This window comes from Carcharhinus amblyrhynchos, chromosome 5 (assembly GCF_965287045.1).
Source record: "Carcharhinus amblyrhynchos chromosome 5, sCarAmb.v2.hapA, whole genome shotgun sequence".
Taxonomy (NCBI): Eukaryota; Metazoa; Chordata; class Chondrichthyes; order Carcharhiniformes; family Carcharhinidae; genus Carcharhinus; species Carcharhinus amblyrhynchos.
In genome coordinates this window covers 97,444,965-97,464,688 of record NC_137328.1, presented here as the reverse complement: position 1 = coordinate 97,464,688, position 19,724 = coordinate 97,444,965, and the positions used below count along the sequence as shown (strand labels likewise).

At 43.2% G+C, this 19,724-nt stretch overlaps 1 protein-coding gene across 4 annotated transcripts in view; it reads right to left on the bottom strand.

Annotated features, from left to right (window-relative positions):
* Positions 1 to 19,724, bottom strand: part of arhgef28a (Rho guanine nucleotide exchange factor (GEF) 28a) — a 393,722-nt gene that overhangs the window by 89,503 nt on the left and 284,495 nt on the right. For all 4 annotated transcript variants that reach the window (XM_080189269.1, XM_080189270.1, XM_080189271.1 and 1 more), the window contains 4 exons: positions 7,171 to 7,262; positions 4,041 to 4,223; positions 3,775 to 3,912; positions 1,169 to 1,320 (listed from right to left, as the gene is read on the bottom strand). In XM_080189269.1, the coding sequence (XP_080045395.1) occupies positions 1,169 to 1,320; positions 3,775 to 3,912; positions 4,041 to 4,223; positions 7,171 to 7,262 (565 nt within the window). The remainder of the gene's footprint in view (positions 1 to 1,168; positions 1,321 to 3,774; positions 3,913 to 4,040; positions 4,224 to 7,170; positions 7,263 to 19,724) is intronic.

The following is a 19,724-nucleotide window of genomic DNA, read 5'->3' as shown; positions in this document are numbered from 1 at the left end:
TGAGGAGAGACTGAGGGATTTGGGGTTGTTTTCACTAGAAAGAAGGCGGCTAAGAGGGGATCTTATTGAAACATATAAGATGATTAGAGGTTTAGATAGGGTGGATAGTGATAGCCTTTTTCCTCGGATGGAGAAAGCTAGCACGAGGGGGCATGGCTTTAAATTAAGGGGGGGTAGTTATAGGACGGATGTCAGGGGTAGGTTCTTTACCCAGAGGGTGGTGAGGGATTGGAATGCCCTGCCTGCTGCAGTTGTAAATGCGCCTAGTTTGGGGGCGTTTAAGAGATCCGTGGATAGGTTTATGGACGAAAAGGGATTGGTTTAGATTAGTGGGTCATTGTTTTTTTTTAACTGGTCGGCACAACATCGTGGGCCGAAGGGCCTGTTCTGCGCTGTAATGTTCTACGTTCTATGAAATGTCTGCATGTGTAATCTCTCGGTGTCCCTTGACAATGATTCCACAGACCCTTACGGGTCAGTCTGTGGGATTAAGTCTTTGGAATCATTTTACCAAATTTTACAATCTGCAACACGAAAATCCCTGGAATAATTGAATTTTCATCCAGAGACACTAAAGATTTACTGGACATGGCAAGCATTCAAATGCAGGCTGACAAATTGGACTGAATTGTACTCAGGAGATGAAAGAAGTGAAAATAGACTGGTGGAAAAATAATTACTCCAAGCTGGAATCCATGTATAAATCTAACAGATGTTGTCCATTTTTGGCAAGTCTCAGTAACTTACATTTATCGTTCATGATCTTTGATACCAACCACTTTGAATTTAGAAGTTTCCTTTAGATAAAATGCAATTCACATAAATTCTTCTGTGCAACAGCGTGAATAGCAGTGATGGGTTATGCAGACAGAAAGGATCTACAGAGAACAATACAGCTCAGGCTGTAAACAAATAAATATTTCAGGTCAGGTTACTGTGCTGGGATTTCAAAGGAAATATCATTTCAAGAGAATTTCAAAGTTGTAACTTCCAGCTTGGGTCCAAATCTGATCAAGTACAAACGTCTCTGTAAACTGTTGTGCGATGGGGAGAGAGATGGGGTTGGATTTGGTAGTGAGAATGAATTCCAAATTAACAGCCTGATCATTAGTTCACAGAATCTGAATTCTTAATTAGGACTGATTTATAATCTTGCATATTTATTTACCTTTCGTGTAGTACTATCCGCTCTAGGTCTGTACATTTCACCATCAGGCGGCAAAAACAGAGGGTCAAAGCCACACCATGCACCTCCCGTCTGTCTCATCACCAAATCCGTGACCGGTAACTGTGGATCTGGGTTCTTAGTGTCAGCTGCATCTAATAGGGAGACAGTAGAAGAACTGGATTTTATTGCTCACGTTAACACACTGATACACCATCTGCATGGATTTTACATGTTCTCCCCGTGACTGCATGAGTATCCTTCTAGTGCTGTGGTTTCCTCCCACAGGCCAAAAAACATGCTGGTTAGGTGCATTGGCCATGCTAAATTCTCCCTCAGTGTATCTGAACAGGTGCCCAAGTGTGGTGACTAGGGGATTTTCACAGTAACTTCATTGCAGTGTTAATGTAAGCCTACTTGTAATAACTGTGTAATATACTAGTAAATAAACTAAACTTTAAAAACACACCAACCCCCTATGGCTGCTTTTGTACAATGTGAAAAAGTCACACTGGTACTGCATGGCTCCTGAGCAAAGGTATTGAAAATAAACCATCCATTCACCCAAGTGAAAGTCTTTCTGTTATGGTGACCTCTGGGCTACAATCAGGAACCAGTGGCGGTAACAGAGCCTTGCATGTATAAAAGCAGCTAAACTGAACAAAATAAATAAAAACAGAAAACACTAGGTAAACTCAGGCAGTATCTGTGGAGAGTAAAACAGTTAATGGTTCAACTCCCTGGGTGGGATTTTACGACCTTGCTCAACTTGAGAGTGGAAAAATCCCACCTGAGGTCAACGGATCATCCCAATTTCTGCCCCTTGCCTGCTCCGTACCTGTGGTGGGTGGGGCAGTAGAATTCCGGCACATATGTGCCTTCCACAGAACTTCTGTAGACCTCTTCATAGAAGGGGCAAAAGACTCAAAACATTAACTGTGTTTCTCTCTCCACAGATGCTCAGACCTACTGACCTACAGACCTAAAAGCATTTTCTGTTTTCCTTTCAGATATCCAGCATCTGTAGTATTTTACTTTTATTTAGAACAAAATAATCATGTTTTGAAGTTGTTATCCCATCCTGACCAATACTCAAAAATAAAGGCACGCAATTTGGTGCATGTCCAAGATCCCTGAAGATGGCAAGACAGGTAGATGAGGTAGTTAAGGCACAGAATATAAGAGCACGGAGGTTATGATGGAAGTGTATAAAATATTCATTAGGCACAGCTGGAGTACTGTGCGCAGTTCTGGTCACCACACTATAGGAAGGATGTGATTGCACTGGGAAGGTGTGGAGAAGATGCACCAGGATGGTGCCTGGGCTGGAATGTTTCAGCTATGAAGAGAGGCTGGTTAGACTCTGGTTCTTTTGTTAGAGAACAGAAGGCAGCGGGGTGGTGGGGAAGGGGGGGCGGTGGTGGCAGATTGAAGTGTACAAAATGATGAGGGACATAAATAGAGTTGATAGCTTGAAGCTTTTCTCCTTAGTGTTGGGAGGTAGGGGGGGGGGTCAATAAACTGATGGCATAGAGTTAAGATCAGGGGCAGGTGATTTAGAGGGAGTTGAAGGAAAACCTTTACACCCAGAGGGTGGTGCAAATGTCACCCTCCAAGCCTCCTGCACTTGCCATTAAATGGCCACTTAAGGGCCTTAATAAGTGAATGGGCGAGCTTACCACCCAAGGACCTGCCCATCCAAGTATGAAATCAATAAGATCATGGCTGATCTGAAGTGAATCAGTTCCACTTCCCCGCTTTCTCCCCATAACCCTTAATTCCCTTGTCTATCAGAAATCTATCTACCCGTGACTTAAATATATTCAGCGAGGTAGCCTCCACCACTTCAATGGGAAGAGAATTCCAGAAATTCACCACCCTTTGAGTGAAGAAGTTCCTCCTCAACTCCATTCTAAACTGCACCCCCCCCTCCTTATTTTGAGGCTGTGCCCTGTAGTCCTGCTGTCCTTTCTAAGCGGGAAGAATCTCTCTACCTCTACCCTACGTAGCCCCTTCATTATCTTGTCTCTACAAGATCCCCCCTCAGCCTTCTAAACTCTAATGAGTACAAACCCAGTCTATTCATTCTCTCTTCATAAGCTAACCCCCTCATCTCCAGTATCAGCCTGGTGAACCTTCTCTGTACTCCCTCCAAGGCTAATATATCCTTTCGCAAATACGTGGACCAAAACTGCACACAGTACTCCAGTTGCGCCCTCACCAGTGCCCTGTACAGTTGCAGCAAGACGTCCCTGTTTTTATATTCTATCCCCCTCGCTATAAAGGCCAATATTCCATTCGCCTTCTTGATCACCTGCTGCACCTGCAGACTGAGTTTTTGCGATTCGTGCACAAGGACCCCCAGGTCCCTCTGCACTGTAGCATGCTGCAGCTTTTCGCCCTTTAAATAGTAATCCCTCCTACCATTATTTCTACCAAAGTGGATAACCGTGTACAGATAACTGTGTACTGCAAATCAAACATTTGTTTAACGGCTACTCTATTTTTCTGTACAATAACATGGGTGGAGTTGCTTTTTAAATAATCTGACAATTGTATAAACATCCACTGAATGCATTAGTCCGAGGACTATCTTAGATCCTACTTACATATAGATGGTGATGTATTGTGACTGCAGCTCCCAAACATGTCAAACTTGGGTGGCATCACCGTTTCACTCAAACTCTCGTGCGGCTGCCGGGCTAAGTTGCATGGCTGGGATGTCAGTAGAGAATGAAGGTTTTCAGCTGCAGAATGAGGTGAATGTTAAAACAAGCTGCACTAATTCATCAAATTTATATTTAAAAAGCACTATTTAATCAATCTGATATTAAATGACAAATAAGTGCAATCTAAAGAATGCATGTATTCCTACCTTCCCTCAGTGCAGCAGTCAACAAAAATCCAGCTTGCGGAATCTCAGTGGTATCTGGTTTGACCAAAAGCTGTGTTTCCTGAGCTGCTTCTTCATAGCCATTTCTTTCAGCCATCTCTGCGTAGATTCGCAGCTTCTCCTCCAAGCTACTGCAAACTAGCTGATCTTGAAAGCTCAGTCGCTCTGCACAGAAAAATCAGCAATCATTTATGCAGATATCTACAGTTGCATATGCTAAGACATAGTTCACTGCAGTGCAAAGAGTAATCTTTTTCACTAGTCCTCCTAAAAACACTGCAAAAATAGAATACTGGTCAATTCTGTAAATAAAATAGGAATGAATGAATGAATGAATGAATTTGGGATATTACGCACACCATCTTCGGAGTACTCCTTTGAAATAAAGGCAATTATGAATGAGTCCAATTAAGAGATTGAGCACATTTATCTCAGGAAATACTGGAAGGAATTGCAAAGTCTAATAACTTGTATTACTAGTCTACTCTTGAAATCCTATTTTTCCATTAATAATAAATGAAAAAACAATTTAAGACAAAATTGGAATTGATGAACCAAGAGCAATGAAACATTGCTAACATTTTTATTGATTTATTATATATTTCGGTCATTTTCTATTGATTTCACATATAATGAAATAACACATAAATAAACTTCAACATGAAATATAAATCTCTGTGTTTATAATGATTGTTAACAGCATTGGCTTTGGTTCATAGACCTTTAGATTAATCACAGTCTCCAGAGCACACATTCTCTGTTCTTTTCTCTTTTTAGATAATCCTGTGTTCTTTTTATTTAATCTTAGCTGCTCGTCTATTTGGCAGTTCTTTCATCTGTTGAACCACTCAAGTAATTTCCCTTTTGTAAGCCTAGTTTGGATGTATGTATCCTTCATGTGATTTTATGAAGTCAGATAATTCCAGAATGTGTCAATGTGCACTGCATTTTTTTTGATAAACTGAAAAAAATCTGCATAATTCTTAAAAATACTGCTGAAAAGAGACAATCTATCCAAGTTTTTCATCTTGCATTCATCAGGATAATCGTAAGAATATCAACGTCAGGGGAAACAACAGCTTTATGCCGTATGAGAACAGAATGCTGATTAGTTTGCAAGTGGACTCTGATTAGTAGAGGAGTTGCCATGGAGAATGCACCAATTAATAGTGACGGACAGTTAACTGTGAAGCATTGTTTGAAAATTTTAAACCCAACAGCTTGACTCTGATCAGTCAAAGCATTGCCCTGAAGAGTGAACTAGTGAATGGCTATCACTTATTTGTTTAAAACAGACACAATGTGCGTACCTGTTCTTTCTGTCTGCAAGGAACAGGGTCCTGTGTATTAATATATTTAGCTTCCAGTACACAGAAATGTAACACATACTGTCAGCCTAATTTTTAGTGCACTGAGGATTAATTACCAAATGCTGTCCTATCACGGAACCATATCTCACGTTAAACACTGTATTTTTAGTTTTACAAGTATGGGTTGGTTGGGTATGGTCTGTACCTTGCCCATTGTGAACAACGGCTGGGACATGCTGTTTTATATAATCCACCAGTCTCTGGGATGTACAACCTACATATTTGGCATCACCCTGGCACTGAAACTCACATTTCGCATTACTCATTTCTGTGATAGGCAAAAGGTCTTTCTTGACAGCAGCATCCTGTTACTGGCGAATATCACTCAATTGTTATTGCACAACAGCAGCGTGAAACAGCTAGCTTCACAGTGTAGAAACTCAGTGCAGCTGTGACATTAAGTTTGAATAACACTGAGTTACTGTAGTCCTTGAGCGCTGGTCGACCACACGTTAGTCACTGTCTTGGAGGGATGTGAAATCGCCCCTGCTATTAGTAGGTAGATCATTCTAATATGGTAGACACTAGAGTTTAGCTGATGCCTTTCTCTGCATTTCCTCTTGCTTGTATGGCTGCTTGGTCTTGTTCTGCTTCCTGCAGCTACTGCTGGGAGTGTCTGTTGTGCTGCCTCTGCAGCATTGTCTTCATTCCCCAAACCTTTGAATACAAGTGGGTTCAATAATGCTGAGTGTGCAACTCCCATTGCTCCAAGAGGGGAACCTTGGCTCCTCCAGTGAGTGTGATCACTTAAAAGTTCTGGCCCTCTGACTGACAAAGGACAGCTTCCTGGGAGATGGTCTGCCACTACCATCACCCACCACTTATCCCCACCTCCCCACAGTCCCATACCTTTTCTCTCAGGGGATTGTTGTTTGGGATTCTCTTCCACAGAGAGCAGTGCAGACTGGGTTATTAAATATATTCAAGACAGAATTAGGTGGATTTTTGATTGACAAGGGAGTCTAGGATTGTGGGATCAGCAGGAAAGTGAACATAAGGCCATATTCTTTTTGTTTATGAAAAGGTGACAAAGATAATTGATGAGGGAAGAGCTATGGATGTTGTTTATATGGACTTTAGTAAGGTGTTTGACAAGGTTCCACATGGCAGACTGATACAAAAACTAAAATCAAGTGGGATTCAGGGTAGGCTGGCCAAATGGACACAGAACTGACTTGGAAGACAGAGAGTAGCAGTGGAGGAGTGTTTTGCAGAATTGAGATCTGTAGCTCGCGGTGTTCCACAGGGACCAGTGCTGGGACCTACTTGTGTCCCTATATCTTATGGAAACCTGTTCCTAACCAGGAATCTTTTTAAGGGGGATCCCATACTAATGTCTAACATTGCCAAAACATTTAGTATCATCCTGTAATCAGCCTCTCATCCCAGCGGCTCGCTTTCCTGGGAACTCCAATGTGAAAAGCAGCAACGTATCTAGTGTGAAGAAGTTGGGAAAGAAACCATCGTGTTTCTTCAAAGCGCGCCATTCAAATTAATTAAGGTGTTGTCTTATGGATTAATGGAAAACTTTCTTTCCTATGCAGGGATAAGTGCATTTTCAATATTTAATGTTTTAAGTTTAATATCTGTCTGGCCTCTATTCTGAATCAACATTTTTGTCTGTGTACTTCTATAGAAATTGCTTCCTGTTTTGGAAAACTACCAGTGTTTTCCTGAAACAGCATTCAATTTTTTAGTCAAGATAATGAGAACAGTTAACAGTTCAGCTAATGTGCACATACCCTGGAATTTCCTGGTCCTGGCTGCTCTCGCCTCAACAATACGCTTATCCTCTTCATATTCACTTAATCGTTCTTCCTCCTCCTCAGGACAGCTTCAACAATGACCATAAAGAACACAACAGACATGTTAAAAACCCTGTTGCAACAATAATTCAGTTTCAATGCACAACTAGGCAGTCAAGTATCATCTGGTGTGCTTCAAACTACATGATGATCATATTTGCTACTCCACATGATGCACTAAAATGTCACCAAGAATTGGCAGGCATCTTATGTTCTGAAAGTTACATCCAAATATTTCCTTCTAAGTCCTGAAACATCTTATGGTCCGCTAAATGTGGTATATCTAAAAAAGATCTTTAAAGGTGCTGAACAAATCAGTGCTAAAAATGTACAAGAACAAACAATTATAAAAAACAGAAATGGTATTTATCCAGTTAAGTTGACTCCAACAGAGCATATACAATCTGTGATTTACTAAATCTTCTGAGGTAATTAGATGCATGCATAAGTTCCAAGAGTAAGCTAAACCATGTAAATAATCAAGTGTTCAATGAATGGAAGTTATGTTCTCATACAAAATGCATTTACTAGTAGTAGGTGTCACCAGATAATTATCCAGAGGATTAATACTGGATTTGTGCCACATTAGAGGTGACATCCTGAGCAGGATTTTCCTTCCTGTAGGGTCAGGACTGTTTTCAGGTTCCGAACCCATCCCTGGGGGGGTGGGAAGGGGGCCAAAACACTCAGCCCTTTCTGATTTTCACAAGGGCAGTCAATCAGTGGACAGAGTGTAGGCTCATTGTGCTTAGGCTCTTGAAGCAGAAGTAGTTAAGGGAGAAGGCACGTCAAGGTGGAGGTATGCTCTCACCAACTTATTTACATGTAAATTAGAAAATGGATTGTGCATCTGCTCTGAGCTAACTCCCCTTATGGATGCTGTGGCTGCTCCTGTACTCAGCCAGAAATAAAGAGCTCCTCAGCCTCAGCAGGAGCCCACTGCTAGGAAGCTATGCCAGTGCTTGCTGCCTGCAGGGACCTGGAGGCCGACTGGAAAATCCCAATTATTCTCCTTTAATTAGCGTCAACAGACTCTTGATGAACCAGACTGGCTGCCCACTGCTCACTGCCCGGCTGCTCCCACCAGTCGCTGGGGGATTATCCTGGAACACACTTGCTAAAGCACTGTGGTTTTACCTACACCACATGGCCTGCTGCTGTTCAAGGTGGCGGCTCATCACCACCTTCCAGAGAGCAATTAGGGATTGGCAATAAATGCTGACCTAGGCAACAGATGCCCACACTACCTGCAAGCATAAAGAAAAATGAATCCTGCCATTACAGAAATGACCTGGAATCTGAATGGAGCCAAGGAACTGGAATGCTGCCTGACAGGGCCATGTTTACTTCCCATCTCGATTCCTGGCTTCAGCAGGAGCTCACACCCTTACCTCCTGACTTTGCCCTTCTGAGAAAACTTGCAAGACCCTTGCCTGTAATTTCAGAAATGTGTGGCTGGTCGGTGAGATTTCTCAACTACGGTGAGAACACGGAGCATCAGCTCAAGACTTAGCGCAGACTGACAGGGTCTGCAGGTATCAAGACATACAGGAGGTGCAACATCAACAGACTGACCTTGCCATTTTCTATCGAAAAATATCAATAAAGAACTGGAGACCTTTTTCTCAAGAGCACAAGATCAAAATTGCAGCTCAAAACTCTTCTTGGTAAAAAGATTCTTTACACAAAACTCAAACAGCACGCATTCAACGTATTCTGTAATTAGTACACTGACTTGCTGAACAGAAAGATTTAAATACACATCACATAGGCCAATGCTGGAGTGAAAAAGAGTTCTTCTGCCTCAGATCTTTGGATCCATACTCAATCATTTAAACATTTTCAGAATAGCATTTTATTTTTAGAAAAATATATGATTGAAGGTTATTTATTTGCAATAGGTGTATAAAGCCGTATAATGCAAACAGGCTCCATTTATTTTTTTTCAAATAATTATACAGAACTTAGTTAAAATCTGTGTTTTTAAAAGTCAACCAACAAAAATGACTACCATACTTTCTGGTCCAGTGATAAACTTCTACCTGTTACTGTGAATGCTACCAATATCTGATAAACTGGTCATCTTGCCATATCTATCACTGCTTATCGGCAAATCGAAAGAGAAGTATCCTCCTCTATATATTAATGGGAAGGGACCCTGATCACATCACTGTAAGCACTTCATTTATTACTGCTTCACAGATATCCTTATCCATTTAAAATAACCAGCTTTCCATTGCCATATTTATTTTTAGTGACAGCCACTGTTTAGTTAGTAGCAATCTTCCTCTACGTCAGAAAGTCATGAGTTCAAGTCACAACTTAGGACTTGTATACAAAAACTGAGGCTGATACTCCAACGCTAAAGGAGTACTGCGCTGTTCAAAGAGCCAACTTTTGGATGAAAAGATGAAACTGAGGCTCTGCCTGCTCTCTCTTTTTCTCTCTCATGGATGTAGGCAGTCCAATGGCACTATTTTGAAGAAAGTTAGGGGAACTATCCCTAGAGTCTTCAGTCAACGGCCAGAATTCTCCAACCTCTCAGCTGGGTGTGCCCCGCCAGCGGGAGATGGCGTATTGTTTGGTAGTGGTGGGATTCTCTGGTCCTGCTGCTGTCAATGGGAATTCCCATGAACGGCACCCCACGCTGGCAGGAAACCCACAGGCGGAGGTATCCCATTAGTAGGACCAGAGAACCCCGCCTGCATGAATGGCCAGAGAATTCCGGCCAACATCACAAAAACAAGTATCATTATCACTTTGCTGTTTGTGGAAGCTTGCTGTGCATAAATTGGCTGCGTGTTCCTTACAGTCCAAGAGTAATTACACTTCAAAAATATTTCATTGCTGTAAAATACATTGAGAAGTTCAATGATTGTGAAAGGTACTATATTTGGGCAAGCTATTCCTCTTTCATGGGACATGGGCGTCGCTGGCTGGCCAGCATTTATTGCCCATCTCTACTTGCCTGGGGACAGTTGAGAATCAACTACATTGCTGTGTCTCTGGATTCACATGTAGGCCAGGCCAGGTAAGGACAGCAGATTTCCTTCCCTCAAGGACATTAGCGAACCAGATGGATTTTTCCAACAATTGCCAATGGTTTCATGGTCATCAGTACACTCTCAATTCCAGATATTTTTTATTGAATTCAAATTCCACCATCAAAATAACTAATTTGTCTTTAATTTGATGCAAATTAAATCTTCCTTATATACAGAACTTCATTAAATAGGTTCTAAATGTCCAGACTAATTATATCTACTGAATAATAGTAACCTTTTAATTTTGTGACATCCTTAAAATATTAAATAATCAGCAGGGCATGATTATTGGTCCTAAAATAATGTTGACTGCTCCAGAAAATTTCTATACATTTTAGATAAATGATGTCAACCTCTTGCAAAAAAATTCCTTCACTGTGACGGAACTGCAATTTGTCTTGTTCTAAATCTCAATATCAGAAAATCATAACTGTGATATGAAATTTTAATTATGCCCAAATGGGGTAAAGTGTTACCCATTAATTTCTTGTTGAAGGACGTAATGAGTTTATCATCATGGTTAACTGGGTTTAGACCCAATAACTTCTGAACTATGAATTATTTGAAGAAAAACATTATTGAACAGGTTCTAGAGAGAGAGAGAGAGACAGAGAGATGTGTTCCCTTGCAGAATAAACTATTTAGGAAACAGTTCAGGTGCTTTTCATTGTAGAATCAGATGCAGAATGCTCTTTGATCAGATTTCATCAGATGCAGAATGCTCTTTGATCAGGTTTCATCAGATGCAGAATGCTCTTTGCAAGACTGATGCAAATACAGCTTGACAAAGCATAGAGCATTAATTGGGCACGCAAGATGTAAACCTTATTCAATCAACTAGTACCATATTTGAAATGCATCATTGAGCCTATGATTGGCAGGTTTGCCCAAAGATATTTTTAGGCTATGATCAAAATAAGAAGCTATTCATGCTACTTTTGAGTACTGTGGCATGCACCTGGATTAAAGGTATCAAAGAAATCAGTTCAAAGAGCAAGAACCCTGAAGCAATTTGTTATGCTGGATTTGGGAAAAGGTTTGTGGCACAAATGGATGAAAATATTCTGTTGTCAATTTATCTGCTGATTTAAAATGGTGTTGTGCATATTTCTTAATTGTGATAAATAATGGACGGAATTTTCTGACCGTTCACGCCAGCAGGATTTTCCCGTCCTGCTGCAGGGAATGGAGACTTGGCTTGAATCTAACCCATCCAATGAGTGGCCCATCAATCCACTCTCAATCATCAGTAAAGTGATAGAAAGGGAAATCAACAGTACGATCAGGCACCACTTAGCAATAACCTGCTCACTGATGCTCAGTTTGGGTTCTGCCAGAGTGACTGAGCTCCTGACCTCATTACGGTCTTGGTTCAAACATGGATGAAGAGCTGAATTCCAATAGTGAGGTAAGAGTGACTGCCCTTAACATCAGAAAGGCCTAGGAAAACTGGAGTCAACTGGAATTAGAGGGAAAGCCCTCCACTGGTTGCAGTCATACCTGGCACAAAGGAAGATGGTTGTGCTGGTTAGAGGTCAACCATCTCAGTTCCAGGACATCACTTCAAGAGAGCTTCAGGGTAATGTGCCAGGCCCCAACCATCTTCAGCTGTTTCATCAATGACCATCCTTCCATCATAAGGTCAAAAATGGGGATGTTCACTGATGATTGCACAATGTTCAACACCATTTATGACTCAGATACTGAAGCAGTCTATGTCCAAATGCAGCAAGACCTGGAGAACATCTAGGCTCAGGCTGACAAATCGCAAGTAACATTAACGCCACACAAGTGCCAGACAATGATCATCTCAAGAAGGGAGAATCTAATCATCGCTCTTTGACATTCAATGGCATTACTATCGCTGAATCCACCACTACCAACATGCTGGGGTTACTGTTGATCAGAAACTGAACTAGACTAGCCATGTAAATACTGTGGCTACAAGAGGAGGTCAGCATCTTACATGAGTAACTGATTCCCCATATACAGTCCACTATCCACAAGGCACAACTCAGGAGTGTGATGGGATATTCTCCACTTGAGTGCAGTTCCTACAATCCTTAAGAAGCTCAATACCATCCAGGACAAAGCAACTCACCTGATTGACACCCTACCCACAAACGTGCAGCAGTGTGCACTATCTACAAGATGTACTGAAGGAAGTCCAAAACTAAGGCAGGTAATTATAGGCCGGTTAGTTTAATGTCTGTTGTGGGAAAAATGCTTGAATCTGTCATCAAAGAAGAAATAGCGAGGCACCTTGAGAAGAATTGTTTGATACAGCAGACGCAGCACGGATTTGTTAAGGGGAAGTCGTGTCTGACGAATTTATTGGAATTCTATGAGGATGTGACTAGTGCGGTAGACAGAGGGGAACCGGTGGATGTGGTGTTTCTCGATTTTCAGAAGGCGTTTGATAAGGTGCCGCACAAAAGGTTGCTTCAGAAGGTTAGGGGGCATGGAGTTGGGGGTAAGGTATTAGCGTGGATAGAGGATTGGTTGTCTAATAGGAGGCAGAGAGTTGGTATCAATGGGTGCTATTCTGATTGGCAGTTGGTGACTAGTGGAGTGCTGCAGGGATTGGTGCTGGGGCCTCAACTATTTACCATTTATATAGATGATCTGGAGGAGGGGACTGAGTGTAGGGTGTCGAAATTTGCTGATGATACAAAGATAAGTGGAAAAGCAAATTGTGCAGAGGGTGTGGAAGGTCTGCAGAGGGATCTAGATAGGCTGAGCGAGTGGGCGAGGACCTGGCAGATGGAGTACAATGTTAGCAAGTGTGAGGTTATCCAGGAATAATAGCAGGAGGGATTACTATTTAAAGGGCGAAAAGCTGCAGCATGCTACGGTGCAAAGGGACCTGGGGGTCCTTGTGCATGAGTCGCAAAAACCCAGTCTGCAAGTGCAGCAGGTGATCAGGAAGGTGAATGGGATGCTGGCCTTTATAGCGAGGGGGATAGAATATAAAAGCAGGGAGGTCTTGCTGCAACTGTACAGGGCACTGGTGAGGCTGCAGCTGGAGTACTGTGTGCAGTTTTGGTTGCCGCGCTTGCGCAAGGATATTTTGGCCTTGGAAGGAGTGCAGAGGAGGTTCACTCGGCTGATACCGGAGATGAGGGGGTTGAACTACGAAGAGAGGCTGAATAGACTGGGTTTGTACTTGTTGGAGTTTAGAAGGATGAGGGGGGATCTTATAGAGATGTATAAGATAATGAAGGGGATGGATAGGGTAGAGGTAGAGAGATTCTTCCTGCTCAGAAAGGACAGCAGGACTAGAGGGCACAGCCTCAAGATAAGGGGGGGGGGGCAGTTTAGAACAGAGTTGAGGAGGAACTTCTTCACTCAAAGGGTGGTGAATCTCTGGAATTCTCTGCCCGTTGAAGTGGTGGAGGCTACCTCGCTAAATATATTTAAGACACGGGTTGATAGGTTTTTGGTAGGCAAGGGAATTAAAGGTTATGGGGAGAAAGCGGGAAAGTGGAACTGAGCCACTTCAGATCAGCCATGATCTTATTGAATGGCGGGGCAGGCTCGAAGGGCTAGATGGCCAACTCCTGCTCCTATTTCTTATGTTCTTATGTCCTTATGTTCTTTCAAACCCACAGCCACTACCATCTAGAAGGACAAGATCAAGAGACACATGGAAACGTCATCGCCTGGAAGAACCCCTTCAAGTCATTTATCCTCCTGACGTAGAAAAATATCGCTGTTCCTTCACTGTTGCTGGGTCAAAATCCTGGAACTGCTTTCTTCACAGCACTGTGAGTGTACCTACACCTCAGGGACTGCAGAAGGTCAAGAAGGTGGCTCATCATCACCTTCTCAAGGGCAACTAGGGATGGCAATAAATGCTGGACCAGCCAGCGATGCCCACATCTCATAAATGAATAGAAAAAAAGGTTACATTGATATGGCAGAGATTATGAGAGACATGCCCTAGTTACAAATAGAGACCAGGGAAGAGGCTATTTCCAAAGGTCAAAATTTCAAGTCTGGAGTGGCACCAGGTTGACCATTGAAGTATCAACGACTCAATTTCCTGGGGGGTCAATCCAAGAGTCAGTTAAGGGCAGAGTATCGACTGGTGATTTGAGCAGTGGAATTGGAGAGCCAAGCATAATGAACTATTTGTCATGTTCCGTCCTGCTCTGTGGATTCTTTCTATTCAAAAATGAATTCCTGGGAAATACGCAAGAAGAAAAACAAGACTTTTGCTTGTGACAGCTTTATTAAAAGTCATTCATGAGAAACTCGTGCAGGTTGACAAAGGAAGGATTCAAATGCAGGGAGCACTGAACTGTAGGTCAGAGCTAGCTGTAGTCAGCCTAACAAAGGAGATTTTCAAGTGTTACTGTGCACTAAGGAAAGTAAATAGTAATCACAGAACTAAGTAATAGTTTCTTGGCACACAACTTGTAAACAGTTGCAAGGCGAGGTGTCTCACTGTAGCAACAAAGGGTGGCTTAAAAGCATGGAGGATAAACAAGGTACAAATACTTACAGGAGAAGCTACCTCAGACAATAAACTCATGACAGAGGAGCTGTACATGAAGCAAGCCACGTTCATGGCTTAATAACTATCTATGTCAGCAGGTCTACAATGACTGAAAAGAACACTCAATCTTCACTACCAGTGGAAAAGAAGGCCACCACTGTTCTCAAACTTTACGCTACATGTTTGTTCCAGGTAACTCAACTGCTGTTTTTTTCCACGTTCCCACTGAAGAAGGCAGCTCAAGCCTTACTTTGTCATAGATTCACCTAGGTACACCTTAACAGTTACCAGCATCAACAAGTGCAAGAATAAAAAGCCATGCATTTACAAAGTATCCTTTTATTACCTCAGGGCATTCCAGAACACTTCGCAGCTAATTATGGGGGATGTTCATTGACGACTGAACAGCGCTTAATTGTTCGCAATTCTGCAGATAACAAAGCACTATGCCCATATGCAATGAGACCTGGACAGCATCAAGGCTCTGAACTTATGAATGAAAACTAACACTGATAACACACATGTTCCAGGCAATAGCCATCTCCAATTAGAAAGAGTCTGAACATATTTCCATGACATTCAATGGCATTACCATCATCTACACAAGAACATAAGAGCATAAGAAATAGGAGCAGGAGTAGGCCATCTAGCCCTTCGAGCCTGCCCTGCCATTCAATAAGATCATAGCTGATCTGTCGTGGCTCAGTTCCACATTCCCGCCCTCTCCCCATAACCCTTAATCCCCTCGCTTATCAAAAACCCATCAACCCGCGTCTTAAAAATATTTAGCGAGGTAGCCTCCACCACTTCAACGGGCAGAGAATTCCAGAGATTCACCACCCTTTGAGTGAAGAAGTTCCTCCTCAACTCCGTTCTAAACCGCCCCCCTTTTATCTTGAGGCTGTGCCCCCTAGTCCTACTATCCTTTCTGAGCGGGAAGAGTCTCTCCACCTCTATCCTATCCATCCCATTCATCATCTTATACGTCTCAATGAGATCTCCCCTCATTCTTCTAAACTCTAACGAGTACAAGCCTAATTTACTCAGCCTCTCCTCATAGCTCAACCCCCTCAACTCCGGCATCAGCCTAGTAAACCTCCTCTGCACTCCCTCCAAGGCCAAAATATCCTTGCGTAAGTACGGCGCCCAAAACTGCACACAGTACTCCAGCTGCGGCCTCACCAATGCCCTATACAGCCGCAGCAAGACCTCCCTACTTTTATATTCAATCCCCCTCGCTATGAAGGCCAGCATCCCATTCGCCTTCCTGACCACCTGCTGCACCTGCAAGCTGGGTTTTTGCGACTCATGCACAAGGACCCCGAGGTCCCTCTGCACCGTCGCCTGCTGCAGTTTTTCGCCACTTAAGTTATAACCCTTCCTACCATTATTCCTACCAAAGTGGACCACCTCACACTTGCCAACATTAAATTCCATTTGCCATTTCCTGGCCCATTCGCCCAGCCTATCTAGGTCCTTCTGCAGACTCTCCACACCCTCCACACAATTTGCCGTTCCACCAATTTTGGTGTCATCAGCAAATTTCGACACCCTACACTCGGTTCCCTCCTCCAGATCATCTATATAAATGGTAAATAGCTGAGGCCCCAGCACCGACCCCTGGGGCACTCCACTAGTCACCATCCGCCAATCCGAATAGCACCCACTGACCCCACTCTCTGCCTCCTATTTGACAACCAATCCTCTATCCACGCTAACACCCTACCCCCAACTCCATGCCCCCTGACCTTCTGCAATAACCTCTTGTGAGGTACCTTGTCAAACGCCTTCTGAAAATCAAGAAAGACCACATCCACCGGCTCTCCTCTATCCACCGCCCTAGACACATCCTCATAGAACTCCAGTAAATTTGTCAGACACGACTTCCCTTTAACGAAACCGTGCTGCGTCTGCTCTATCAAGGACTTTCTCTCAAGATGCCTCGCTATTTCCTCCTTGATGACGGATTCTAACATTTTACCCACAACAGACGTTAAACTAACCGGCCTATAATTCCCTGCCTTTTGCCTGGCACCCTTCTTAAACAACGGCGTAACATTAGCCGTTTTCCAATCTTCTGGCACTTCCCCGGAATCCAGCGACGTCTGGAAAATAACCACCAAGGCATCCACTATCACCTCCGCCATTTCTTTCAGAACCCTCGGATGCATTCCATCCGGTCCTGGGGACTTGTCCACAATCAGCCCCTCCAGTCTGTCGAGCACCGCCTCTCTAGTAACAGTAATGTCATTAAGACCCTCCAGTCCTACCACCTTTCCATCTCTAACACCCGGCAAATTATTCACGCCCTCCTCCGTGAAGACAGAAACAAAAAAGTTATTCAAGACCTCAGCCATATCCCCATCCCCTACCACTAAGTCCCCCTTCTCATCCTCTAAAGGACCAACGTTCACCCTAGCCAGCCTCTTCCTTTTTATATATTTATAAAAACTTTTGCTATCCTTTTTTATATTAAGCGCTAGCCCAGCTTCATAGTTTCTCCTACCCTTCTTTATCAACTTCTTTGTCAATCTTTGTCGACATTTAAACCTCTCCCAATCCTCTTCTCGCCTACTACTCTTAGCTACTCTAAATGCCTCCGCTTTTAATTTAACACTTTCCTTCACCTCCTTCGTTATCCACGGCTTATTACCTCTCCTCCTACGGTCCTTTTTGACCATTGGAATAAATTTCTGCTGAGCACCAAGAAAGATCTCCTTAAAGATCCTCCACTGCTCCTCAGCAGACCTACCTTCCAACGCGCTCCCCCAGTCCACATTCGCCAATTCTTCTCTCATCCTACCGTACTTCCCTCTGTTCAAACAAAGGACACGCATCCGGGAACCCACTTTCTCCTCCTCCATCTGCACCAGAAACTCCACCATACAATGATCGCTCTCCCCAAGAGGATCCTTCACCGCAAGGTCCCTAATTCTACCCGCCTCATTACATAGCACCAGATCCAAGATAGCTCGCTCCCTCGTCGGCTCCAACACACACTGTTCAAGGAAACTATCCCGGCAGCATTCCAAGAACTCCTCCTCGAGCCCACCGTGTCCAACATGGGTCGACCAATCAATATGCAGATTGAAATCCCCCATAACTACGGCCGTCCCATTCTTGCACACCGCACTTATTTGCGCGTTAACAGCCCACCCCACCTCCAGATCATTATTTGGGGGCCTATAGACGACACCCACCAGCGTCTTCCTCCCTTTGCCGTTCCTATTCTCTACCCACAACGATTCCGCGTTCTGCTCCTTGGCTCCAATATCATCCCTTGCTACCACCCTGATGCTATCCTTAATCAGCAGAGCTACGCCCCCCCCCCCTTTTTCCTCCCACCTATCCTTCCTAAACACTTGATACCCCTGGACATTCAGCTCCCAGTCCCTGTCACCTTGCAGCCACGTCTCTGTAATGGCCACCAGATCATATCCATTTGTGCCGATCTGCGCCACCAGCTCATCCACTTTATTCCGAATGCTTCGTGCATTCAGATAAAGTGCCTTCATCCCAGCCTTCACCTGGACCCTATTTGCCGTAACGCCACCAACCATACTCACGCCCCATCTAGTCAAGATATTTACTGAAATGGTAGCAGAGAGAGGGATTTCAGTTATGTGGAGAGTTTGGAGAAGCTGGGATTGTTCTTTCTCCAGGCAGAGTAAGTGACAAGGTGTTCAAAATCATTTTGAAAGAGTAAATGAGAAGAAGATGTTTCCTGTGGCAGAAAGATTGGTAATTATAAAACCATAGATGAGGTGACATGAGAGGATTTTTTTTACTCAGTGAGTTACAATGATCTGAAAGTGTGGTGGAAGCAGATTCAATAATAACTTTTAAAAAGGAATTTGATAAAAAAGACATAAAGTGGAAATATTTACAAGAACTTGAGCAGGGAATAAGATTAATTGGCAGATTAAGAGGCAGCACTGCCACAACAGCCTCCTTCTGCACCGTACAATTCTATGAATCTGAGATAGCCCAATGAAGTGGAGTATGTAATGTTCTTGTATTTATATGCAAAAACACATTGGGTAGGTTTCTCTGGCTCCGAGCATATGTCTCTTGGTGGTGGGAGATGGTGAGCCATTTATTGGCGGTGAGATTCTTTGGTCCCACTGCCAAAAATGGGATTTGCCATTGAAGCCACTCCATGCTGCTGGGAAACTTGCGGATAGGGGCATATTGGCGGCAGGGTCAGAGAATCCCATCGCCAGCGACCGGTTGAAGAATCCCGCCCACTGTGTTGACAAGAATACATTAATCCAGTTGTAATTTTCCTCCACATGTTCCACTGGCAGGAACTGAAGCAGCTTAGCAATTCATATCAAGCTTCATGTCACCAAGCAGTCACGTGGTCTGCCTTCAGAGAGGCTGAAAATGAGTAGCTGGTCCAGGCCATAAGCAAATGTTATTGTTACGTCCCATTGTGTAAGAATGTAAAGAGATTTGTGTGTCAACTCTCAAAAAAAACATATTCAAGCCATGCAAGGGAAAAACTTTTGGAGTTAAACGCAAGAAAGTATCTACCAGCACAGACATTTGTTCATCAACAATGCTAATGATCGCATTTACCTCTCTCATTCATCCTTAGTAACGGGTATTTTAAATCATTTTTTTAATCCTGTTAAGTGGAGCTCATATTTAGTGCTTTTGTGGAGATAGGAGTGTTGTGGTAATGTCACTGAAATAGTAATCCAGAGGCTCGGGTTAATTCTTTGGGGACATGGGTTCAAATCCCACCATGGCAGCTGGTGGAATTTAAATTCAATTCATTCATAAATCTGGAATGTAAAGCATGTCTCTGTAATGGAGGCTGAGGCAACAATCATTAATTGTAGTAAAAACCCATCTAATTCACTAAAGTCCTTTAGGGAAACAACTGCGCTGCCCTAACCCAGTCTGGCAAACATGTGACTCCAGATCCACAGCGATGTGAT